General features: G+C 42.5%; 1 protein-coding gene across 2 annotated transcripts in view; it reads left to right on the forward strand.

Annotated features, from left to right (window-relative positions):
* The window catches only part of TTLL7 (tubulin tyrosine ligase like 7), a 302,305-nt gene that overhangs the window by 136,116 nt on the left and 139,172 nt on the right, over positions 1–27,017 (forward strand). For both annotated transcript variants that reach the window (XM_073593653.1, XM_073593652.1), the window contains exons 13-14: positions 15,126–15,261; positions 21,477–21,563. In XM_073593653.1, coding sequence (XP_073449754.1) covers positions 15,126–15,261; positions 21,477–21,563 — 223 coding nt within the window. The remainder of the gene's footprint in view (positions 1–15,125; positions 15,262–21,476; positions 21,564–27,017) is intronic.

The raw sequence follows: 27,017 nt of genomic DNA on the forward strand, positions 1-27,017 counted from the left end.
TTGGGGTGGAGGAACTAGACTAGCCTGAACAGAGTCTTGAACTCAACCTGATAGAACACCTTTGGGATGAATTAGAGCGGAGACTGCGAGCCAGACCTTCTCGTGCAACATCAGTGCCTGACCTCACAAATGCACTTCTGGAAGAATGGTCAAACATTCCCATAGACACACTCCTAAACCTTGTGGACAGCCTTCCTAGGAAAGTTGAAGCTGTTGTAGCTGCAAAGGGTGAACCAACTCAATATTGAACCCAACGTACTAAGACTGGGATGCCATTAAAGTCCATGTACGTGTAAAGGCAGGCGTCCTAATATTTTTTGACAATATAGTTTATTAACTGCTTGTAGACCAGCCGCCGCAGTTGTACTGCGGAAACATGGCTCGGCTGCGCGAATTGCCGTTATGTTACGTCGCTTCCTCTGGTGGCCACTAGGGGCGCGCGCACTGTAGCTTGCCCCCGGAGCCGATGCGAGTGCCCGGCGGTCTCGATGACTGCCGAGCTCCCGCGATCGTTTGTAACATGGTGAGAACTGGGATCTGTGTGTGTAAACACACAGATCCCGGTTCTCTGTGGGGAGAAGTGACAGATCGTCTGTTCATACAAAGTATGAACAGCGATCTGTCATCTCCCCTAGTCAGTCCACTCCCCTCTTCAGTTAGAACACACACTAGGTAACACAATTAACACCTTGATCGCCACCTTGTGTTAACTCCTACACTACCACATTTTGACATTTTTACAGTAATCAATGCATTTTTATAGCACTGATTGCTGTATTAATGCCAATGGTCCCAAAAATGTGTCAAAATTGTCCGACGTGTCCGCCATAATGTCGCAGTCACGATAAAAATCGCAGATCGCCGCCATTACTAGTAAAAAAAAATTATAATAAAAATGCTATAGATCTATCCCCTAGACGCGATAACTTTTGTGCAAACCAATCAATATACACTTATTGCGATTTTTTTTCCCGAAAATATGTAGAAGAATACATATCGGCCTAAACTGAGGAAAAAAATAGTTTTTTTTATATATTTTTGAGGGGATATTTATCATAGCAAAAAGTAAAAAATTATGTGTTTTTTTCAAAACCGTTGCTCATTTTTTTGTTTATAGTGCAAAAAATAAAAACCGCAGAGGAGATCAAATACCACCAAAAGAAAGCTCTATTTGTGGGGAAAAAAAAGGACATCAATTTTGTTTGGGTGCAGCGTCGCACGACCGCACAATTGTCAGTTAAAGCGACGCAGTGCCGCAATTGTCAGTTAAAGCGACGCAGTGCTGAAAGTGCTCTGGTCAGGAAGGGGGTAAAATCTTCCAGGGCTGAAGCGGTTAATATGAACAGTCACAGTACAATAAAACGACAGGCTAAATGATATCTGCTTCTAAAATAATGACTGCTAATTTTAAAACTGAGCTCCAGGCAAACAGCTAAAAATACAGATAAAATATGAATATGGGAGCTGTTTTACTTGCCAAGGATTTATATTTCTCTCTATTTACTCCTGAGATTTACACCGCCAGGTGGATGAGACACCTCTTTCAGTTAAGGAATGCAGCGGTGTCATTTCTTTGCCCCCAACCAGTTCATTGGACAGTGATCAAGCAGCAGCTGTCTGATAAGGTCATTCCTTTGCTCATTCTTCTCTTTTCTTCTTGCAGCATGTCCCTTGTCAATACATTTGCATGCAGGAGACCTGATTGGGTTCCAGTCCTGTTGTCCCAGCCTCTCTCCGTCTGAGTGCTGCTGTACAGGGACTGGAAGAGGCAGATACCAAGTCAGAAGTTTGTACTTACACCGCTTGCATTTAAAAGTACATTCAATGACTTATTACCCACTGCAGATCTGAATTCATTGTATTTTTTTTTTTTTGCCTGGAGTTCAGCCTTAAAAGTTGTACAATTTTCTTATAACGATCACACATTATATTTTACTATTGTGACTGCAGTTACGATCGTTCTCATAATTCACAGACATAGAATCTTATCCAATCATTTTGCCTTTGTGATCATTGTTACCCCATGTATGTCCACCATTATACACAACACTTAAAATCTGTGAACTCTTATGAACTTCCATATGTTTCAGGTTAAGAACTGTTTATTGCCTTTCTACATACAGCTGTATGTTGTATATTTTAACAGCTACATGTTTACCCGCTTATTGCCCAGCCCTGAAGAATATCTTGGCCCCACATATAAATATAACAATAATAATAATGATTAAAGAGCATCAGACCGATCATATTTCTCATATACACAGATAAATGTCCATTTTATTCTGGCTTTGCACTGCTACATTGTTTAAATGAAACGTATGATGCTGTATACAATGCAGACAGTGATGAACCAAGACAGCCAATAAATAAGACGCTTCTCCACATTTTTGTTATTAATCATTAGGTGACAAGTAGGTATTTGGTAAAAGGCCCAAGTCCCGGTTTAGTTGCTTTGCCAGAAATTCCACCTTAATATGAAAAAGCAGCAGATGATTTTAAACAGGAGGATATTTTATAGCAATGTTTCCTGTTCTGTGAAACATATACCACTAAAAATTCACATACTTCAACAGGGTGGGACACAGACGTCTAAAAAGGAAACTACACAGAGGGGTTGATTTACTAAAACTGGAGATGTGCAAAATCTGGTGCAGATGTGCATGGTAGCCAATCAGCTTCTGACTTCAGCTTGTTCATTTAAGCTTTGGAAAAAAAAACCTGGAAGCTGATTGGTTTCTATGCAGAGCTGCATCAGATTTTGCACTCTCCAGTTTTAATAAATCAACCTCACAGCCCACAGAACATAATTAGTTGCAGACTTGTCTTGGTGTATCTCAGTCAAGCAACATCATGCACAAGAAAAGTCTGATGCTCTGTTGCCAGGGCTTTCCAAACGTTTCAGTTTGAGAGCAACAATGTATATTTTATAATTATTCAGGGTGCCCATCAGAGCCCCCCTTACATCACAGGCCCCCTTTATGTCAGGGTCCCCATCAGAGTCTCTTCTTACATCAGAGTCCTTATTATAGTCCCCCTTAATCAAGGTCCCCATCAGGGTTACCCCTTACTTCAGGGTCCCCATTAGATTCCCTATTACATCATAGTCCCCATCAAAGTCGCCTTTACATCTGAGTACCCATCAGAATCCCCCTTACATCAGAGTCCCATTAAAGGCGATTCTGATGGGGACTATGACGTAATAGGGAATCGAATGGGAACCCTGAAGTAAGGGGGAATTCTAATGGGGACCCGATCAAAAGAGAAGTACTCACTTAAGTGGATGCAGCATCGGTCTGATGCTGCATCTGTCCCCCACTGCTTCTAAGACTGAGAACTGAGCAATCAAAGACTGCTGATCACTCAATTCTCAGTCTTCACTGACAGCACGGTGACTGTCAGTTACACTGAAGGGCCGGGCTGAGGAAGAGGCGGGGGGGGGGGGGGGGCTAACTCAAGCTCACAGCAGCTCAAGATCTTTCCAGAAAGAAGTCCAGAAGATGGATTACAGGAGTGTAGAATGAAGTGCACTCCTGTGATCCATAGGAGAAGTAGGGCCTTTAAAGGAGAAGTATGAGTTTTTCTCTCTTTCTCATATATATATATATATATATATATATATTATATATATAATATATATATAGAGAGAGAGTGTGTATGTGTATTCACCTAGGCGGATACAGCACCTGTTCCTGCTGCTTCTAAGACTTAAAACTGAGCGATCAAAGACTGCTGATCGCTCAGTTCTCAGTCTTTACTGAGCAGAGAGCTATGACTGTTAGTCAACAGCTCTCTGCTGTGACCCTCCAGTGCTCACTGGAGGACCAGGTTGAGAAGGAGGTGGGAGGGGCTGACTCAAGCTGGATTTTTCCAGAGCCTGGACCAGCTAAGTGACGTCAGCTAACAGCATGTTTTAGCCCGCTGTTGGCTGAAAACCAGTCACAGGGGTGCAGAATGAAGTGCACTCCTGTGATCCATAGGAGAAGTAGGGCCAAAAAGCTTTGGCTATACTTCTGTTTAAGGGAGAGTCTAATGGGGACCCTGATGTAGGGAGGATTCTGATGGGTACTCTGATGTAGAGTCCCCCCTTACGTCAGGATCCCTTTAGAGTACCCCCTTACATCAAAGTCCCCATTATTGTCCCCCTTACATCAGGGTTCCCATCAGAATTCCCCCTTATGCCGCGTACACACGACCCGTTTTGCCGTCGGAATAAACTCCGAAGGTTTCTCCGACGGAACTCCGACAGAATTCCATTCAAGCGGCCTTGCCTACACATGGTCAAACCAAAGTCCGACCGTCCAGAACACGGTGACGTACAACACTTACGACGGGACTAGAAAAAAGGACGTTCAATAGCCAGTAGCCAATAGCTTCTGTCTCTTACTTGCTTCAGAGCATGTGTCATTTTTGGTCCATCGGAACAGCATACAGACGAGCGGTTTTCCCAATAGGAATTGGTTCCGTCGGAAATATTTAGAATATGTTCTATTTCTATTTTCTATTTTCTAAGTCCGTCAGCATTTAAAAAAAAAAAGTCAGATGAGGCATACACACGATCGGAATATACGATGAAAAGCTTCCATCTGACTTTTTCTGTCGGACATTCCGCTCGTGTGTACGCGGCTTTACGGAGCCCAGGTGCAGGTTTGGGATGGAGGATGCAGTGAAGACAATAAGCAGGCTATGCTGACCTTTATCCTGAATCTGTGCATGCCACTGACCCTAGCTGCAGGCTGGATAAAATCTTGTACAGGGCCGGAGTTTAGAAACCCCTGCTCCAGGCTCTCACGCTTGATATGTTTTTACACATTGAACTGAACCAAAGCTAGATGACAGAAGTTAAACGCAAAATGGAAAAAAGAAGCCTTAGAATCTCTTCTAAACGTCAAATAAATACCGTGAAATAAATAGCAAGAGAAGCATGAAGATCATTAGGCTGGAGTGGAGGAAGCTTGGCGCAGAGCTGGGTGCGAGACAGTCTCAACCTTCTCTTGGCGGAATCCCAGGAATTAGAAGCATTAATTGAATCCAAGTGTGTTCTTTATGGAGAAAGAAGTGATTAGAGGAGTTGTCAGGGTACAAGCCTGTCCAGACAGCGCAAATGCCTGGAAATGGGATATTTGTCACAGCCAGACTTTAGAAATCCTGACATATTTATATCTATTTTCAACTAAATAGAATTAAAATGTTCCCTTCGTTTGTGGCAAGGCCAAGGGTCATTTCTCTTTCTCTCGTCTTTTTGATATATAGTCTTGGTATAAAGTCTTCTGTAAGCTCCTGGCTTGAAATGGTTGTTTGTCTGTTGGATCTACATCTACACTTTATTGAAATGTCCTGTATGTGCTGTGCTGGGCGAGAAATATATAAACTGCCATCCTTGGTTTTTATAGACATCAACTGCAGTAGGGCAATTATATGGACTGCTGCTTTTACAGAAGGGTAGGGATGAATAGCTCCCAACTGTCCCTGATTTTGAGAGACTGTCCCTGATTTGGAGCAATGTCCCTCATTCCCATCTCAAAATGTTGGGAGGTATGGGGATGACCTTGTTGGGTTACAGACCAAACTTATGAGATATGTCACAATGGGGTTGATTTACTAAAGGGAAAATGACTGTGCACTTTGCAATTTGTAGTTGCACTCTGCAAGAGCAGTTGCTCCAGAGCTTGGTAAATGAACAGGAGCTCTGCTGACTTCCATCATCCAATCATGTGCAAGCAAAAATGCAGTTTTTCTTATTTTCCTTGCAGGTGATTGGGTATTCTTTGCATATTGAAGCTTCTACTCATTTACTAAGATCTAAAGCAACTGCACTTTGCAATGTGCAGTCTATTTGCCTTTAGTAAATCAACCCCAATGTCATTTTTCCAAAACTCTACATATTTTATCATCAAAAAGCCATTCTTGAGACCCAGTCCAGTGCGATTACCTAGGCTGAGATGATGTCATGGGTCTGCTACAGGCAGGAAGAAGCCTTTGCAGCAAGGTGCACATGGAAGGGCAACACACATCAGAAACAAGCAAAAAATTTCCCAGCACACTTACCGACCAGCCTGCAAAACAACTTAATTGGCCCTGTCTAACAGTTTAAGTTTAAAACAGAGGGTTTTGTTTGCACACATTTGCAAATATATGCGTAAGCCACAGTGCCCATGCCAAGAGACCTCTGTATGTACTGTTGTCCTTACTCTAAATTTTCAGAGCCTCCATTTTAGATTTAGGATCAGAGAATATACAGAGATCCCTTGGCGTGGGCACTGTGGCTTACGCATATATTTGCAAATGTGTGCAAACAAAACCCTCTGTTTTTAACGTAAACTGTTAGACAGGGCCAATTTAGTTGTTTTGCAGGCTGGTCGGTGAGTGTGCTGGGAAATCTTTTGTTTGTTTGTGAGGAAGAAGCATTTCCTTAGTCCCTTCTGCCCCAGTGATCAGGCTGGAGCATTGTTGCTTTGTAACAAGTCACAAGGTGAGAGGCCGCAACTGGAGCTGATCTGTGTCAGACTTTTGTGGACACATTCAAGAACTGTGCAGGCACTAGGACTTACATCTCTGAGCCAACATCTCAGCATAGGAAGTATATGGTGGATTTTTTAAATCTTTAGACAGAATTTTCTGAAGCAGAACACTGACCCATGAACAGTACTGTTTATGGATTGAGAACAAGAATTTCTTTTTTTTTTCTTCTTATGTAGGTCATGTCATGGCAGCTTTCAATATTGAATCACTGTGTGATATGGGGCTTTAAGCCATGTCTCCCATACCTACATACAGTATCTCACAAAAGTGAGTACACCCCTCACATTTTTAAAAATATTTTATTCTATCTTTTCATGTGACAACACTGAAGAAATGACACTTTGCTACAATGTAAAGTAGTGAGTGTACAGCTTGTATAACAGTGTACATTTGCTGTCCCCTCAAAATAACTGAACACACAGCCATTAATGTCTAAACCGCTGGCAACAAAAGTGAATACACCCCTAAGTGAAAATGTACAAATTGGGCCCAATTAGCCATTTTCCCTCCCCAATGTCATGTGACTCGTTAGTGTTACAAGGTCTCGTGTGAATGGGGAGCAGGTGTGTTAAATTTGGTGTTATCAATCTCACTCTCTCATACTGGTTACTGGAAGTTCAACATGGCACCTCATGGCAAAGAATTCTCTAATGATATGAAAAAAAGAATTGTTGCTCTACATAAAGATGGCCTAGGCTATAAGAAGTTTGTCTTTGGGAAAAAAGATGTGCTGCCAGCATTGCTGCAGAGGTTGAAGGGGTGGGGGGTCAGCCTGTCAGTGCTCAGACCATATGCTGTACACTGTATTAAATTGGTCTGCATGGCTGTCATCCCAGAAGGAAGCCTCTTCTAAAGATGATGCACAAGAAAGCCCGCAAACAGTTTGCTGAAGACAAGCAGACTAAGGACATTAATTACCATCTGTTATAAGCTGTACACTCACTACTTTACATTGTAGCAAAGTGTCATTTCTTCAGTGTTGTCACATGAAAATATATAATAAAATATTTACAAAAATGTAGGGGGGGGGGTGTACTCACTTTTGTGAGATACTGTACATCCTTCTGTGCTTCTCTGCCTTTTAGTTAAGATCAAGTGTAGTACCTGTTCTTATCAGTCTCTAGTAGGGGTGTTGTGCTGTCATTTTGGCTTGACTGAGAGCTGGAGTGGATGGCTATGTAAACCTGCTGGAGTGATGGGGGTTCGGAAGGCTAGAACTGACTGAAACAGAAACCAGGGCACCAGCAGGCTGTCGGGGCATGGGAGTAGTTCCTCCGGGAAAACTGGTTGGGCCCAGTTCCTCCTGATTTGAGTGAATCTACCTTGTCTGGCCATGGGGGAAGGCAAGAGAGTCCACGGTGTCTGTGCCCCCTGGGGGTGGTCCCCTAGGGGTGCTCTTAGTAACACTTCGGTGTGGGACCCCACAGTGTGAACTAACATAGTGCTCACATTCACTGAAAATTTTTTTGCACTGCACCTTTTAGGGCTAGGCCTTTTGGGCAATTTTTGTTTTCCAGGCCTCAGCGCCTAGCCAGAGCACATGCACGGCAACTTATTTATTTTAATTTATTTTTCTCTACTGTTTGTGACTCTTTCACTTTTGTGTATGTTTTTCTCACTAAGATGAAGGGTGTGAGTCCTTGGGCTTGCCCTGACGTCTAGGGGGAGGATGTGTGGCCTTCTGGTTCCTTCCATCTCTGCCCCTGTGGGGGAGAGGTGCTCTCTCTTCAAGAGAGCCCCTCAACCCAGTAGTTGATGGTCGGCTTCGGCTGACCTAGAAGAATGGGGTGTGCCAGGCCTACTGGCTAGGCAGACCATTGGAAGGAACCCTAAGTCACTGTCAGTCTTGCGTTCTGAGGGATCAGGGAGAGGTCCTACCACTTTAGGGGATGGACCAAAGCACACCCTAAAGTACACTTTTTAGTGTGTGTTTCACATGCACTTTTTGGTTCACTTAATGGTTTTTCCGTTTTTAGGTTTTTGCACCACCGCGGATTAAAAAAAAAAGTGGTCAATGTGAAAAGATTAGGTTGTAGATGAGTTTGGTTTCATATCTATGTTCTGAGAAGCTGAAAGACAGTTGACTTGACCATATAACATTTCGGTTACTTGAGAAGTTGTTCCACACAGCATTTCAAAAGAATGGTAGGTTTTATTTTGTATAATTCAGTTTTTTTTTAAGACGATACAAGAGCCATAACAAGCTATTGATCAGGTGTGTTTCATTTTGATGTAGGAAGATGATCAATAAGGTGTCCCGGGACTGCTATTGTTAATTCATCTTGCCATTTCAAGTCAGAATCTTCTAGCCCCGGGAATCGGTGTTTTATTTTCTGTACATTTGGAATTTGCAACCAGGCAAGGCTGTGGAGTCAGCGGCATGCCAAGGGGGGCATGCAGGCTGGATCCCCTAGCGGCAGCAGGCAACCTCAAATTTTTCTAGTTTGCCCGCAGCACCTCCTGTTGATAAAATCTGGTATTATCTAAAAGGCAATGATTCTGTGTGGGAGCCTTTATATTTTTTGTGGTCGGACATCAGTCATCCAAGCTCTGAAAACACCAGTAGGATAGGAGTTACATCTGAAGTAACCCTTCGGGTTCTATTAATAAAACATTTGTTGGACAAATATCAAACACATTACTGTAGGAATTTAGACCATAATTTCTCTAATTGATTAATCCCTGTGATCGTCAGCTCCATTTTGTAGCCAAAATGAGGTATAATTTACTGAAATATCTCAACCAGAAAATATGGCCACTAGGTGAAGCTAACCATCAGAAGGATTACAATATTAGAGAAATACAATATTAGCCAAAAATTGTGCGGCATGCAACAATGTGACATTTGTCCAACAAATTTTTATAAATAGACTTCTTTGTGTTTATATTAGAGTTGAATAAGGTATGAAACCTTCTGTGTTCGTAAAAGGAGTACAGGACATCTCTAATTTAGCTCTGCGAAGGTATTTCTCATTTCAGCTTTGATCCACCTTCAAATGTTGGCTAGGTTTTATATTTTTCATGAACGTCTGCCTGTTCACAGATGGAGCTTTCCCTGTAATACATACTTGGCCTTTTTTCCTGTTTGGGAATCAAACCTATATAGCACACTAGACTGGGCCGACCACCAGTGAGGAACGTAACAGAACATAAAGCATGATTGAGATTTTGAGTTGAAGCTTTTCGTAATTAGCCACCTAGAAGCAAATAACTTCCCATCTCCTTTTTTTAAAAGACTGTTAATAGACCGCCGGAGGCTATGTATCTTTACGTCATTAGTCTTGCTCGCACCGTTCATTAATAGCGACACGGCAACCATCTTGTCTTTGTATTTCTCCTCTTAGATTTTGTTGGAAATGAGTTTGGTACGTGAGCCCCCACCTTGTTCACTTTCCATCAAGTCTGAGAATTCCAGATGAACTGCTAGCTAGTAATTCCTTCTTAATGTTCCCATGCTTCTCATCTTTCTTGATTGAACCTTATCAAGGACATATATTTTAAAATAGAGTAAAACTTGGAAAATGACAAAACTTTCATATACCTTACAAGTTCTCGGCAAATATTCATCTTTTTTTTTTTTTTTCATCTTACAACACTGCTTCAACTTGCCAGAAGGCTTTTCTGCAAGAGAGGGTAAATCATTTTAAAAACAGCGGCCAATTTTTTTGCTGTCAGTATTTTAAAGGAAAGCAGTTGTAAATAGTAAAACATAACTTCACTTAACGGAGGACAGGTCAGAGCTGCTCCCTCTGTTTTGTAATACGTGTTGAAACCATTGTAGGCTATGAGAAATCTCCAGTGTGCAAAGAATCATATTATCTCTACCATACTTGCAAACAATTATGGATTTATTGGCTTTGCCCCCTTGGTGGGTAGGGTTGGGGATGTAGGCAGAGGCAGCCATATCAGCAAGTTGTCTGTTTATTAAAAATAGCCTTCGATGGTTATTGAAAATGGCATAGCCATATAAATGTTTTTGTTTTACATCTTTACAGATTATGAAGAAAATATCAAATGGATAAAAATAGTCCTGTTACTTTCTCATGTAGTGTCAGAGGCCATGCTGCCTTGTAAGACCCCTTTCACACTGGGGTGGTCTTCAGGCGCTTTAGCGCTAGAAATAGCCTCTGCTAAGCGCCTGAAAACCGCCTCTCATTCATTTCAGTGTGTCTTTTCACATTGGGGCAGTGCGCTTGCGGGACATTTGGAAAAGTCCTGCAAGCAGCAGTTTTGCGGTGGGTTGGGAGCGCTTTATTTAGCGCTCCCAAAACGCCTTGCCCATTGCAATGAATGGGCAGCGCTTCCAAAGCGCCTACAAAGTGGGTGCTCTTACCCTTTTTTTGGGTAAAAACCACCCCACAAGCGGGCAAAAAGTGGCAAAAACGAGCGGCACTTTACCGCTAACGGCCGGATGGCTCAATGTGAAAGTAGCCTTAGAGATGTTGTTACCCAACATTGTGCTTGATCAATATATAACTGCGCATGTGCTCATTGACATTATAAAGTAAATTAGTTGACTTACATTTCATGGCACCAGGTTGACATTGCAATCACCTCCAGAGAACTTCTAGACCTCACCATGATCTCCAAAGCCTGGGGAGATCTGTAATGCAAATAGAGAGCAATGCTGGTGTAGCACTACCCCGTAGGAGTTGCTGAAGTCAGGGTTCCCCACTTCTGCATAGCCAGTCACACCGCATTTCCTTCTTGCATTCAGACACAGAAATCAGTCCTTTGGCTTGTCTTTGTTGTTTTATTAGGGAATTATAACTTGGATGGGGTAAGGGATTATGGGATGCCCAACTTGAAAATACCCATAAACAGAACCAGGGACAACTTCCACCCTATGTACAGATTCCTCTTCTTCCTTCCACCTGCACAAACTTGGTTCCCTTTTTGTACAGCTTCTGCTGACTCACTCCTGGAGGAGCTGACAGTCTTTTGTCAGCTCAGCAACAGCCTAATACAGGCTAGGAACTCTCAGTCCCTTAGTAAAGCAGCACATGAAGAGTGAACAGCATCTCACGCCACCTTCTGCGTCGCTGCAGACACTGATCCCAGTTCCACTGCTTGCAGAAAATGCTAGCCCACCTGGCTGCTTTCTCTTCCCAGTCCTCCTGACTGACACACACATGTAGACTCCTCAGGGCAAGGTTGGATGAAGACTTGGCACACCGCTGTCTTCAAGAGAGACCTGCTACAGCTGGCAGTCTCTCCCCTTGTCTGTCCCTGCACCATGTTGATCTACTCACTGTCTCTCCTTGCTCTCTCTGCTGCCTCTCCGGTTAGGGTCCCTCCAACTGTCTTCTGAGGTAGGATCCTTCCAGGCCAGCCTCCTGAGCTCCAGCCCGAGGCAAAACCCCTATCCGGCAGGGGTCCCTCAAGGGCCCCCGACAGCTTCTCCTTAGCACTGCTTCTCCATCTTCCACCGACTCCCCTTCTGGCATGGCTTATGTCTATTTAAGGCCCCTTTCACACGGGGCTGTCCATTTTGACGGACTCCGCTTGCTCAGCAGGGATCGCTCAGTTGATCCCCGCTGAGCTGGCGGATGACAGGTCCGTCTACGCTCACTGTGCAGGGACGGACTGGTGAGAGCTCCGCTCTCCTCTATGGGGGATCGGATGAAAACGGACAGGCGGTCCGTTTTCATCCGATCCACCAGATGGATGGAAAATAGGTTTTCCATCTGTCTAGATTCAGCGGATAAGAGTGGATCGGATGTCAGCGGACATGTCACCACTGACATCCTTCACTCCATAAACCTGCATGAAGCGTCTGTTCAGGTCCGCCTAAAAAACTGACCAACGACCATGAGCAAGGGCTTCAGGTAAGTGAATACCAAATACCTTCTAAGCTAAATGTATCTTATGTTGCATATATTTCATGATATGAAGGTTTCAATGAACACCTCTAGTGTTTCTACTATTTTTTTTTATAACACCATACTGGGTGCCATCTATGTAAATCGAATAAATCGAATAAATGCAAATAGTATATATTTATTTCTCTATATTTTTGTAACAATGTATATTTAGTCTTTTTTTTACCTAATTTTATCTTAGAAGTTAAAAAAAAAATAGAAGCATATATAATCCTGTTTAAACTGGAACTTTACTCATAACTACTTGCTAAAAAATAATGTTCTTTAGCAAGAAACATACATTCCACTTTAATAATTATGCTACCAAAATTTGTGTGTGCTGTAAATTGCCTTCAGCATTGCTCCTGTGCCTTCTTGCTGGAGGCTGCCATTTTGCTGAAATCCCTGAGCAGCAGTAAATCTTTAGGCTGCCAGCAGATCGGCCTCTACAAATTCAGCAGTGCCTTAAAGTAGAGAGCAACTGAGCATGTGCAGAGCAAAGTGATCCAGTGTATTACTGAATTTGAAACAGTATGGGCACTTATACTTTATAATGTTTTACAGAGCTATACCTGCAAAAGGCATGAAGTGATCTAGCAGGCTGTATATTGCTGACTAAAGTTCCACTTTAACCTATTATATTGTTAGTGATTTATATATGCCAAGCTGTATGGGCCATAAGTACTAACTGACATGTTTTTATGTCCATTCAGGTATTATAAACTGTATATGTGTGTTTAACATGTATGTGTATATACAGTATATATATATATATATATATATATATATATACAGTATATAGATATCTATATATCTATATATCTCTCTATATATATATCTCTCTCTCTCTCTCTATATATATATATATATATATATATATATATATATTAATCACTGTGTGATGTGGGGGCTTAAAGTCATGTCTCCCATACCTACATACAGTATCTCACAAAAGTGAGTACACCCCTCACATTTTTGTAAATATTTTATTATATCTTTTCACGTGACAACACTGAAGAAATGACACTTTGCTACAATGTAAAGTATTGAGTGTACAGCTTGTATAACAGTGTAAATTTGCTGTCCCCTCAAAATAACTCAACACACAGCCATTAATGTCTAAACCGCTGGCAACAAAAGTGAGTACACCCCTAAGTGAGAATGTCCAAATTGGGCCCAAAGTGTCAATATTTTGTGTGGCCACCATTATTTTCCAGCACTGCCTTAACCCTCTTGGGCATGGAGTTCACCAGAGCTTCATAGGTTGCCACTGGAGTCCTCTTCCACTCCTCCATGACGACATCATGATGACATCACAGAGCTGGCGGATGTTAGAGACCTTGCGCTCCTCCACCTTCTGTTTGAGGATGCCCCACGGATGCTCAATAGGGTTTAGGTCTGGAGACATGTTTGGCTAGTCCATCACCTTTACCCTCAGCTTCTTTAGCAAGGCAGTGGTCATCTTGGAGGTCTTGGGGGTCGTTCTCATGTTGGAATACTGCCCTGCTGCCCAGTTTCCGAAGGGAGGGGATCATGCTCTGCTTCAGTATGTCACAGTACATGTTGGCATTCATGGTTCCCTCAATGAACTGTAGCTCCCCAGTGCCGGCAGCACACATGCAGCCCCAGACCATGACACTCCCACCATCATGCTTGACTGTAGGCAAGACACACTTGTCTTTGTATTCCTCACCTGGTTGCCACCACACACGCTTGACACCATCTGAAGCAAATAAGTTTATCTTGATCTCATCAGACCACCGGACATGGTTCCAGTAATCATGTCCTTAGTCTGCTTGTCTTCAGCCATGCAGACCAATTTGATGCAATGTGCGGTGTATGGTCTGAGCACTGACAGGCTGACCCCCCACCCCTTTAACCTCTACAGCAATGCTGGCAGCACTCATACGTCTATTTCCCAAAGACAACCTCTGGATATGGCGCTGGGCACGTGCAATCAACTTCTTTGGTTGACCATGGCGAGGCCTGTTCTGAGCCTGTTCTGAGTGAATACAGACCCTCTCTCCTCTGTGGGGCAATCAGATGGAAACGGATGGAAGGCAGCAAGTTTTAAATCCCACTCTCTTTAAGCAGTACAGCCTCTGTAAAGTCTTAATCATTCAACACTCCCAAAATACCTGCTTGCCCCATGCACTGAAGTCCCCCCCACCCATCCCTACATTACTACAGCACTCAGTAGTGATGTAACCACTAGTAGGAGGATCCATTCAGTGCCATGAAGGCAGGGGGGGGGCAAGTATTTGAATTGTCGAATGTTAATCACCATGCCGGAGGCATGATTGGAGTAGATCACTCACTTTTTGCTGTACCATATTTTGCTTGCCACTATACCTAGGGCCCCTTCAGGCCATCACATCTTGTGCATGTAAACAACCTATAACGTACAGGCCATAACGATCTCTGGTTTTGCTCCTGGATTTTTTTCTTTCTCCAGTCCAGGATGAAGATAAGAACCCAAGAGCTCTGATATTTTAAGCCTGACAGTTTCCCTTTAAATTTCTCAGGATCTCTTACTTTCTGTTAGGAGAAAACTAAATAAAATATATCTCCCCTGCGTGTCTGTGACGGTATGTCTGTACCCATTGCATAGAAGATTGTTCATGTCTCTGCTGCTCCTCACTTTGGTTTTAATGCTATTCTGACTGTTATCTTTATCAAAGACAATGGCAAGTTTATTCACGGCCTGGTATTTGTGTCTTTTTTTTGTTTACCCTTTTCTCTCAGGCGTATCTACCCACCGGAGGATAAACTGCTCTTAGAAAAGTACGAGGGTCTTCTGAGCACAGCCTTCCAGACATTCCTTGCTGGCAGGGCCGCCTCGCTGCAGCGTGAGATGAATAATCCGCTGAAAAGGATGAAGGTGCATCCAGTGTGGAAGAGTTGACAGGCTGGAGCGTATTATAGTCCTCCGTGTGTTGTGTCCTCTGCAGGGCTTAGACTAGTCACACCTCGCATCCTGCAACCGAGACAATTAAACCGTTATTCAATTAATTCAAGTGGTCTGGTGGCAGGAATGTGTCCTCCGGGGAAATTGAATAAGTAAATAAGATAATCGGGGTGGGAGGAGAGGGAGTCCGCAGTGCAGCATGGAGAGGATTAGTGTCACGTTCACCAAAGTCAACGGGAGGTTCATAGAACTTCATTCCTGATAATAAAGCCAGCAAGAGAAATAAACTAGTTACAGTTCTGTGACTTCTCTGCTGGAGGCCACTTAACCCCCAGATCGTTCTGGTCAGGAACAGTATTATGACCACCTACCTAAAGGGGCATCAGGTTTTCCTGCTTGAACAGGGGTCACAAAACTATGGTCTGCGAGCCAAACCAGGCCCAAAAGGATTGCAGCTAAGGTCAGTGGCATATTCTTATTGTGCACAACAGATTAAGGATTGGGGTCAACAGAGGCTGCCTATTGTCTCCACTTTTCCCCACTCACAGTCAACAGCCTCCCAGCCTTCACCCCTGCAGTCTCCAAATGCAGGTTTCCCCCCACCCCCGCTGCCTGGTCATCATCCCCATCCTTGGTTGCTAGGACCTATGACATCTAAGCAACCAATGATGTGCTTGCCCTGGCATTCACAGGAGGATGAAACTTCCTTTGTCCATACCTGCTCCACCTCCCCTCCTGCCGCTACAGCTTCAGCCGGGGGGGCTTTGATGGCAATGCTGATGTAAGGGGGGAATCTGCTGGGGACCTGTTGTAAGATGGGACTCTGATAGGGTCCCTTGATGTAAGGGGGGACTCTGATGGGGTGCCTGATGTAAGGGGGGTCAGATGGGGATTCTGATGTAAGGGGGATGCTGATGGGGACCTTGATGTAAGGGGGGACTCTGATGTAAGGGGAACGCTGATGGGGACCCTCATGTAAGGGGAAACTCTTATATAAGGGGGATGCTGAAGGGGACCCTGATGTAAGGGGGGGCTGTGATGGGCACCCTGATGTAAGGCAGGACTCTGACAGGGACCCTGATGTAGGGAGAGACCATGATGTAAGGGCGACTTTGATGGGGATTCTTCAGTAAGGGGGGCTCTGATGGGGATCCTGATGTAAGGAGGGACTCTGGTTTCAGAGGGTCTCTGATGGGAAACCCTGATATATGGAGAAACCATGATGTAAAGAGGGACTCTGATGTAAGGGAGAAGAAATGAGGATAAAGGATTTGCGGTGATCAAAGAGGTAATTAGTTTGTATTTTAAATGTAATGCCCTCTGCACAGACTATGTATAGCACTGTGATGATGTCACTACTACTTTACAAGGTGATAACTGGGTTTTATTTGATGAACACAACGTGAATTTCCTGTATATCCTTTGTGGCTATTAAGGAATACTTTGTATTTGAATGACACATTTTTGTGCTTGGACCTAAGCTTTAAGCAACCTGCTTCATTATGCTATCAGTGTGATGGTGGGCAGCACAGTGGTGTAGTGGGTAGCACCCTCACCTAGCAGTAAACAGAGTCGCTGGTTCAAATCCCAACCATGACACTACCTGCCTGAAGTTTGCATGTTCTCCCTGTGCCTGCGTGGGTTTCCTCCGGGTACTCTGGTTTCCTCCCACACTCCAAAGACATGCTGGTAGGTTAATTGGCTTCTGTCTAAAATTGGCCCTAGTATATGAATGTGTTTTAGGGACCTTAGATTGTAAGCTCCTTGAGGGTAGGGACCGATGTGAATGTGCAATGTATATGTAAAGCGCTGCGTAAATTGACAGCGCTATATAAGTACCTTAATAATAATAATGATGTCACTGCTTCTTTTACAAGCTAACATTTGGGTTTGTATGGCATTTGGTGCACACAAAGTAGATTTATATCCTTTATAGCTATTGAGGAATATATTTAAATAAAACATTTTTTGTGCCTGGAGTTCAGCTTTAAAGTTCATTGCTGGAGCTAGATGGACCTCAGGTAAGGCTTAGGGGGGCCAAGGGGGGCTGCTGCACACAGAAGGCTTTTTATCGTAATGCATAGAATGCATTAAGATAAAAAACCTTCTGACTTTACAACCACTTTAAATTAAAGTGATTGTAAATGTAAATGTTTTAAACCTTAATGCATTCACTGCATTAAGGCCCCTTTCACACTGGGGCGGTTTGCAGGTGCTATTGCGCTAATAATAGCGCCTGCAAACCGTCCCGAAAGTGCCGCTGCTTTGATTCCAGTGTGAAAGCCCCGAGGGCTTTCACACTGGAGTGGTGCGCTAGCAGGACGGGAAAAAAAGTCCTGCCAGCAGCATCTTCGGATCGGTGAAGGAGCGGAGTATATACCGGTCCTTCACCGCTCCTGCCCATTGAAATCAATGGGACGGCGTGGCTATACCGCCGGCAAAGCGCTTCTGCAGAGGTGCTTTGGGGTGGTATTTAGCCCTTTCTCGGCCGCTAGCGGGGGTAAAACCGCCCCGCTAGCGGCCGAATACCGACGGTAAAGCGCCGCTTACAATAGCGGCGCTTTACCGCCGCCCCCGCTCCAGTGTGAAAGGGCCCTAAGGTAAAAAAAACCTTTCAAAAGCTTCTCCCCCCAGCCACCCCTTAAACATCCACCTGAACATAATCTTGATCCAAAGCTGTGCCCGTTTGTAGCACTTCTTCTTCTTCTCTCTCTCTCTTCTCACAGGAGACTCAGCAGCAGTGAGAGCCATTAGCTCTTGCTGCTGTCAGTTAAAGCCTGTGAGTCGGGAACAGGGGGCAGAGCAGAGCTGCACTGTGTGTGTCTATAGACACACACAGCCCAGCTTGGGATCATGTCCGTAAGAGTGCCCTGATAGTAAGCGGCTTGCAATGGGGGCTCTTGGAGAAGAGGAGGAGCTAAGAGCACTGGCTGGGGATCCCAGAAAAGGAGGTTTGAGGCTACTCTGTGCTAAACCATTGTACAGAGCAGGTAAGTATGACATGTTTGTTATTTTAAAAAAAAACCTTCACAATCACTTTAAAGTAAAACATTATAGGGATAAAAAACAAGACACCTAGAAAATTATTTGTGCCAACAAAGGTGCATGCTGAATTTTGTAGTGTGCAGACGCATTACAACTTTGTAGAAACCATAATATTCACACACGCTTCTGTACCACGTGAGGCCTTTCTGGAACTTATTTTGGAATTACCTCAAGCAATATAATTTACTGTAGACCCCTACTTTAGATATTCATATGCAATAACAAAGATAATCTGGTCTAAAAAACTTCACCGCTTAGTGAAAATGTTTCACTAGAGTAAAGTTAACGGTATACTTTCATAACTGATTCCTTGTGCTGTCTTGTTGCAGAAAGTCTTTGAAAGCCTCTGTCCAGCATGTTTTTGTTCACCATAAAAGCTTGATATTCCTTACCAGCACTGTGAACACTTACCTGAGGCTGACACTGAGAAATCTTTAACGATGAGGCTTGACTTTTTAAAATATATTTTATGTAAGCATTGAGCAGAAGTCTCATGTCTTTCCCAGGAGTCACAGAGGCAGACATGCTATAGGATCAGAGAATATATAATATTAACAGGGAGTTGAGATGCCCCTTAGCTTTGTGGAGATCCCAGAGTAGAATGGCCTGGTTTGACAGCAGATTAGAAATGCACGGTAGCAGGAGAATGTACGGTACGTTGTTACTTATGGAACAGTGCTTGTTATAGTCTATGTACATCAAACAACTTCTACAAAGTTAGATCTCATTCTGTGTTTCTCACTATTAGTGTGGTACGTAGTTCTGTATAGCTGAAGAAGTTTACTATTTAGCTCCTGGTGGTGTGTCAGTTTATCTCCAACATTCTCTCTAGCAGATATGTCAAACTCAAATGGAATAGAGGGAACTCCAGGCAAGATTTTTTTTCTTATTTAGTTATGGATGGAATGGGGAACTTGGAACGTCACGCTTTTTGTTGCTGTTTGTATCTTCGTTAAGGCGATTTTACCCACTTTCATTATGACTACAAGGACAAGAAGTGAGGAAAATTCTCTTTAATGGCTACAGACAGCAATAAAAGAATTTTCTGAGTGGAGTAGTAAGTGATAGAACCTTGGTCAGTTTTTTCATTACTGTGTAGGTACGTGTAGCATACCTCCCAACTATCAGTGAATTAAAGGGACTTTCCCACTTTTGGAACCAAATCCCTTTGTCCCTCATTCCTCAATTGTCCCTATTTTGGAACCAAATCTACCTGTGCCTCTCTCCTCTTTAATTGTCCCTCTTTTTGATCTGATGTACAGATATCTATGAAAACTTATGAAACCAAAGCATTATTCTGCACTAAACCTTCATGCTATCTCCTAATTATCTTGTTTGCTATTTTGAAAAGCCATTATATAGGAAAAGTAATGGTGGGGAAAAAAAATCTGGGTATAACCAATTATTTTTGGCATTTACATTCCTAATGGTCTGCATAGCTGAGGGTGTGGCAGGATTGGGTCGATTGTCAGATGCATTGAGCTCCCTTTTTCTAATCTCAGAAAGTTTGGGGGTATGCTGTTGGTGAAGTTTCTCTCATTTTCTGTATGGTCACTAGAGATGAGCTTGGTTTCAATCGAAACCCATGTTCGGCCAAACTGGGAAAGTAGCTGTCAGTGCTGGCCCAATCAGTTGTGGCTGGGCCATTCCCCACCTTGCAGGTGCTTGTGCTATGTCTAATATGGCCGTTTACCACCCCACGGCTGCATGTACACAAAGGGGCGGGAATGCTCGTGTAATCACTGACCTAATATGGCCACATGACATTGACCTCATATAGTCCTACAATAATGATGTCACCAGCATCCCTGCCCCTTTGTGTTTATGCACCTGCAGGGTGGGGAATGACATGCAGATGATTGGGCAGACACTGATAGCTTTCTTCCCATTCAGACTGAACCCAAGTTAATCTCTAATGGTCACCCAGTGGAACACGTAAATTAAACTTCAACTTACTTTCTCCAGAAAGTTTGTTTACCTCACTTTCTTTATGATTACAAAGACAGAAAGTGAGGGTAATTCTCTTAATGGGTATACAGACAGCAATAAAATAATTTTCTAAGCAGAATGGAAAGCTGGTGGAACCATGGTCAGTTTTTTCATAACTGTCTGCATGTTTGTTGAGAAAATTTCCCTCACGTTCTGTATGGTCACTAGAGGTGAGCTTGGGTTCAGTCTAAATCCGCGTTCGGCCAAATCTGAAAGGAAGCTGTCAGTGCTGGCCCAATCAGGTGTGGCCGGGTCATTGCTCACCCTTCAGCTGCATGTACACAAAGGGGTGGGGATGCTTGTGACATTGGTAACCAATTATGGCCATACAGTATTAGGTCCCAAGCCAAGGAACCCAAGCTCACCCTTAATGGTCACCCAGTGGGACATAAACAATGATAAGAAAAACTCTAACCTCTTTTAGCTCCATTTTGGGAATACTAAACACAGGTCTTAATGGGAGGGCTGACTATCACTTTAAAGCTAAACTCCAGGATAAGCAGTTATCTAATTATAAGAGCCATGTGTAATCTTACTTATATCTTGGTGTGCTAATCCAGTGTGAGACTTTACCTCTGGGCAGGAGCTTCCTCTAATAAAGACCGGTCACTGTTGCTCTCTCTCGTCTTGTCTCCACCCCCTCCTGTAGTAGTTTTCTGCAGACAGCCTTTAGTGGAATAGCTTTGTTTTATTTTTAAACAAGAGTTTAGTGTTAATTTAAGATGCCAGAAAACAAGTTTTTCTCTGTATAATAATGTTTTAAAGTATAGAAGGGGTTATAGAATAGTTTGGAGCTCCATCTGAGGGCCACAGATAAGGGGTAAGTGGGCTGTAGGTTGCCTAAAAAAAACAAAACAGTTTGATTTCTCTAATTTGTACATTAAAGGGCCATTTTTATGAGAGGAATAAATATACTTCCATTCCTGGCCCCCTTCTGAGATCACGTATTCCCTGGCTTTCAAGCTCATCCTCTAGCTTCAAAACCCAGTGAACCCCTGACTAGCAACAACATGCAGTGAGTGAAGCTATAGGCCCTGAGTTTATTTTTTTTTGCAAGTTAATGATGTATGAATGCCTTTAATATGGATGTGTAAGTGATTGTTCATATAACGTTATACACCAGAACATTAATGTTTTCTAATTAATATTTTTAGGAGGAAGACATTTTGGATCTCCTGGAACAGTGCGAAATAGATGATGAAAAGCTGTCTGGAAAATCTACTCGTCACAGAGAGCCACGGGTATGTAGAATAGCGAAAAGCCAGCCCTCGAGGTCATGACATGGTCCATCATTATAAGGGTAAAATGCATTGTTTGAACCTTTCCATCATAGAACAGCTCCTAGTCTTATCATTTTGCTGTACCAAAGTTCTTTTTAATGCATAGAAGGTAGAAGTAGTGTGTTTTGCATGCTTTTAGAATTTTTGTAATGATGACATTTTTTTAAATGTCCTTGAGTAGCGGTTTTCTATTGTATGGTATCGCAGCCTTGTCTAATTGTTTCATGGCACCACCTTTACTGTATCGAAACTACAGTATGTCAGCGTATTACCATAATATTTTTCCCATCATTTTTGTCACTGTGGACTAGTGGATGGTTTTATTGTAAGAATTGAAAAGGAAACCTGTACTGCGATGCATAAGTAGTTTTTATTGCTGTCATCTCATATATATATATATATATATATATATATATATATATACACACACACACACACAGTGGGTAAAATAAGTATTTAACACATCACCATTTTCTAGGTAAATATATTTCACCACATGTGACCAACAACCCATGCAATCTATGCATATAATGAAACCAAAACAAATACGTTCAGAATTGAAGTTATGTGTAATAAGATAGAACGACACAGGGAAAAAGTATTGAACACATGAAGGAAGGGAGGTGCAAAAAGGCATGGAAAATCAAGACACCAGCTGAAATCTTTCAGTAATTAGAAAGCAATCCTGCCCCTTGTCAGTGAAAATTAATATCAGCTGGTTGAGTCTCAACTGATGGCCTATAAAAAGGTGTCTCATTACCAAGGTGTCACACAAAAAACATCTCATGATGGGTAAAAGCAAAGAGCTCTTTCAAAAACATAACATACTGATGGCATTGGTTACAGAAGGATTTCTAAACTTCTGAATGCTTCAGTGAGCACTGTTGAGGCCATAATCCGGAAGTGGAAAGAACATCATTTCACCATAAACCGGCCACGACCAGGTGCTCCTCGCAAGATTTCTGACAGAGAAGTGAAAAGAATTATGGGAAGAGTTGTCCAAGAGCCAAAGAGCACTTGTTGAAGGCTTCAGAAAGACCTGGAATTAGCAGGTACAATTGTTTCAAAGAAAACAATAAGTAAAGCACTCGACCACCATGGCCTGTATGCACGCTCACCACGCAAGACTCCATTGTGAAGAAAAAGCATGTTGAAGCTTATTTAAAGTTTGCTGCACAACTTTTATAGAAGCCTGTGAAATATGGGGAGAATATAGTCTGGGCAGATGAGAACAAAATTGAACTCTTTGGATGCCATAACACACACCATGCTTGGAGGCACAAATGGCTCTGCACATCACCCCAAAAACACCCCCAAACCAACATTGAAGTTTGGAGGTGGGAACATCATGGTGTGGGGCTGTTTTTCAGCATATGGTACCTGCAAAGTTAATTTCATTGAAGGGAGGATGAATGAAAAATGTACCAAGACATTCTTGATAAAATCTGCTGCCATCTACCAGGATGATGAAGATGAAACGAGGGTGGACATTTCAGCAAGGCAATGATCCCAAACACAAAGCCAAGGAAACTCTCAATTGGTTTAAAAGAAAATAAAGCTGCTAGAATCGTCCAGCCAATCACGTGACTTGAATCCAAAAGAAAATCTATGGAAAGAACTAAAGATCAGGATTCATAGAAGAAGCCCACAGAACCTTCAAGATTTGAAGACTGTGTGGAAGAATGGGCCAAAATCACACCTGAGCAATGCATGCGACGAGTTTCTCCATACAGGAGGCGTCTTGAAGCTGTCATTACCAACAAAGGATTTTGCACGAAGTATTAAATATATTTCAGTTAGCGTGTTTAATACTTTTCCCCTGTGTCATTCCATTTTATTACACATAACTTCATTTCTGAACGTATTTGTTTTGGTTTCTCTTTATGTATGGATTGCATGGGTTGTTACCGACATGCGGTGAAAATTTCATGTCGTTAGCACCTTTAGAAATATAGGGGTTGATTTACTAAAGGCAAATAGACTGTGCACTTTGCGGAGTGCAGTTGCTCTCTGCAAGTGCAATTGCTCCAGAGCTTAGTAAATGAGGCAAGGCTTGACTTTGCAAACAGTACCCAATCCTGTGCAAGGAAAATTAAAAAAACAGCATTTTTGCTTGCACATGATTGGATGATGAAAGTCAGTAGAGCTTCTGCTCATTTACTAAGCTGTGGAGCAACTGCTCTTGCAGAGGGCAACTGCACTCTCCAAAGTGCACAGTCTATTTGCCTTTAGTAAATCAATCCCATAGTTACCTAGAAAAATGGTGAAGTGTTCAATACTTATTTTACACGCTGTATATTTAATAAAAAGCACATAACACAACAAAAGCTAAGATAATAAGAATAATTATCATACAATGTGAACATGACCAATAACCCTCTTTTTTCTTTGACCAAATGAGAAATCTGACCTCTGTGGTTGTATGTTCAGTGCTCTGCATTGCCACACTTTGTACACTGTGCTGCATATTCAGTGTCGCCCATCATCCTAATCTGTATGTTGCTGCACTCCAGAGCCCCACACTCTGTACATAGTTTTGTAGGTTCTATACTCCACACTGCCATGCTGTATGTCTACTTGTAAATTGTACATTCTGCAACACTGCACTCTGTACATAGGGGTTCATTTACTAAAATCAGAGAGTGCAAAATCTGGTGCAGCTGTGCATAGAAACCAATCAGCTTCCAGTTGTTTTTTTTTTGTCAAAGCTTAATTGAATAAGCTGAAGTTAGAAGCTGATTGGCTACCATGCAGAGCTGCGCTAGATTTTGCACTCTACAGTTTTAGTAAATCTAAATTTATGATTTACATTTTATCATTTAAAATGTTATATGCAATCATGCAAGATTAACTCAAGATGCTACTTGTGTAGTTTACACAACATGGAGTCAATTGTTTTATCTGTTTAGTTATTGATCGCTCCTCTTTGTGACCAATTACTATCTATTGAAGCAGCCCAACTGAGCTACTTAAAATTGGCCTACTATCTCTACCCAAAGCTTGTCCTGAAACTGCATTAAAAAGTGTAATACTCTATGGAAGCCATTCTCAAGTTCCATGGAACCCTAATGTTCCTCCAGATGTTGCTAGGGGGTTCCTTGAGCAATAAGCGATTTCTGGCTTTTAGATAAGTAACCACTGATGATCTTTTTAACTATTTGTAAGGGGGTAATTCTTCTCATTGATGACAAATGTAAGGAGCATTCTTCCCACTGACCATCACACTAATGTACCATGAGCTGTAGATATAGTAACTATTGTCAGGGGTTCCCTGATACAAACAAATTATTTCAAGGGTTCTTCTATGTTAAAAAGGTGGAGAATGGCTGCTCTATGAGGTTGATTTAGTAAAGACAAAAAGACTGTTCACTTAGAAAGAGAAGTTGCACTTTGTAAGAGAAATTTCCCAAGAGCTTAGTGAATGAGCTCTGATGACTTCCATCATCCAGGCAAAAATTATGTCTTTTTATTTTCTTTGCATGTGATTGGAAATTCTTTGCAAAGTGAAATTTTACTAAACTCGGGGGGGGAGGGATTTTTGCCCTTAAGAAATCAAGCTCTATAGGTGTTACTAATAGTTGACAATAGGCACCTTTCTAATGGGCCAGTTACCAGTGGGCAAAGGTAATACTTTTATTTATATATATATATATATATATATATATATATATATATATATATATATATATATATATATATATATATATATATATATATATATATATTTTATATTTTGATGCTTTACACTTTTATTCTTTGCGTCACTTTATACACCGTGTTGTGCCTGCTTTACTCCACTAACTTCAAGTCACTATATCATCTGTATATGATCCCATCTGTTATATAATGCTATGTGTCCCAGTGCCTGTGCTGTATAAAGAAAATACAGATTTCTACCTTATCTTAGAGTGTCTCCTGGAACTCATGTGACTCCTCGGCTCTCTGCTCTCCCCGGCTGACAGCTATAGCGGGCGGCGCTGAGAATCCCCCACTGACGTCAGCCAGGAGGAGGAGGGAAGAGGAACAGAGAGCCGAGGAGTCACGTGAGAGCCAGAAGACGCTCTAAGATAAGATAGAAGTCTGCATTTTTTTAATATAGCACAGGCACCGGGACACATAGCATTATATAACAGGTGGGATGGTATACAGATGATATAGTTTTTTTATAGCAGCAGGAGGGGGGGAGGGGGGCGGGCAGTGTCTGTAGCTGACAGGCAGGGAGGAGAGGGGGCAGAGGACAGAGGAGAGCAGAGAGGAGACACATAGCGGATGACGGAGGCAATTAAACTCATCAGTGTCAGGGCTAAGCAGCCGTGACAAACCGTGGTCAGTTTACAGGGGGGATGGCAGAACCAAGCAGGATCAGCCAGATATTTTAGGTTATACGGTTTTAGGTATAACATGCTTTAAGGGAACAGGATCTATTTTTTTTTGTAGGGTAACAAACACTTTAAAGTGTTACTAAACCCACAACAGTAAAATCGGTTTGTATATGCAGTAAAGCATGCTTGTTATACCCACTGTGGAACCTAAGGGAGTGGTATTGCTGGGAGAAGGGGAGCAGGCAGCCCTGGTGGTGGGAGGTGGGCAGTGCACAACACCCACACAAGGACAGCCCACAGCAGGCCCCTGCCACCGACAAAAGGTGGAGCCTAGGGGGAAATGCGAGCGGCCGCTAATGAAGATTGAGCCTCGCTTTCTGCCCACCACCTGCCACGCAGCCCGGCCCCCAACAGGCCACAGAGCGGCACCGGTCTGCGGCCCGGGGGTTGGGGACCTCTGGTATATAGTGTGAAATGTGGACTTCCTTTATTCTTATTTTTATATAGTCCAGTTTTGCACTTCTGAAAATATGTTTTTCCCTTCAGTGGAAATGTCATTATTGTTTGTTTATTTTTCTTTTATACATGTGTATTTTAAGTAGTTTTGCTATTTATAGCAATTCTGCTATTTTAATTCTGTTATTTTAGATATTTTAAATATAGGAATTCTGTTCTTTTAAACTTTTCTTCCAGTCCTGATGAATAGGGATTGTGTGGTCCACGAAACGCGTTGGCTGTCCTTTGCCCTGCTTGACGTAACCAGTTGAACAATAAAGACTTTGAACTCCTTAGGGATTTTCATTTGGTGCTCTCTGTCACTTGTCAGGTCTTCTTCACACAGCCGTAAAAATGTTCCTGACGTTATTACACATGTGTTTTTCAGGAAAGGAGTTCCTGCGTAATGCTCAGTAAAATACGTATACATATATTTAAACTCTTAAAGGTGTGTAAAGATGTGCATGCGTACATAGTTTGTTTTTATGATGATTTCTTTTTCCCCTTTGTTTAGACTGAAGGCAAATTCACACTGCTTGTCAGTGAAATTACAGAGCAGCCACAGCGCTTCAACGTGTCGCCCACTCTGCGTTGCTAG

This window comes from Aquarana catesbeiana, linkage group LG07 (genome assembly GCF_042186555.1).
Source record: "Aquarana catesbeiana isolate 2022-GZ linkage group LG07, ASM4218655v1, whole genome shotgun sequence".
Taxonomy (NCBI): Eukaryota; Metazoa; Chordata; class Amphibia; order Anura; family Ranidae; genus Aquarana; species Aquarana catesbeiana.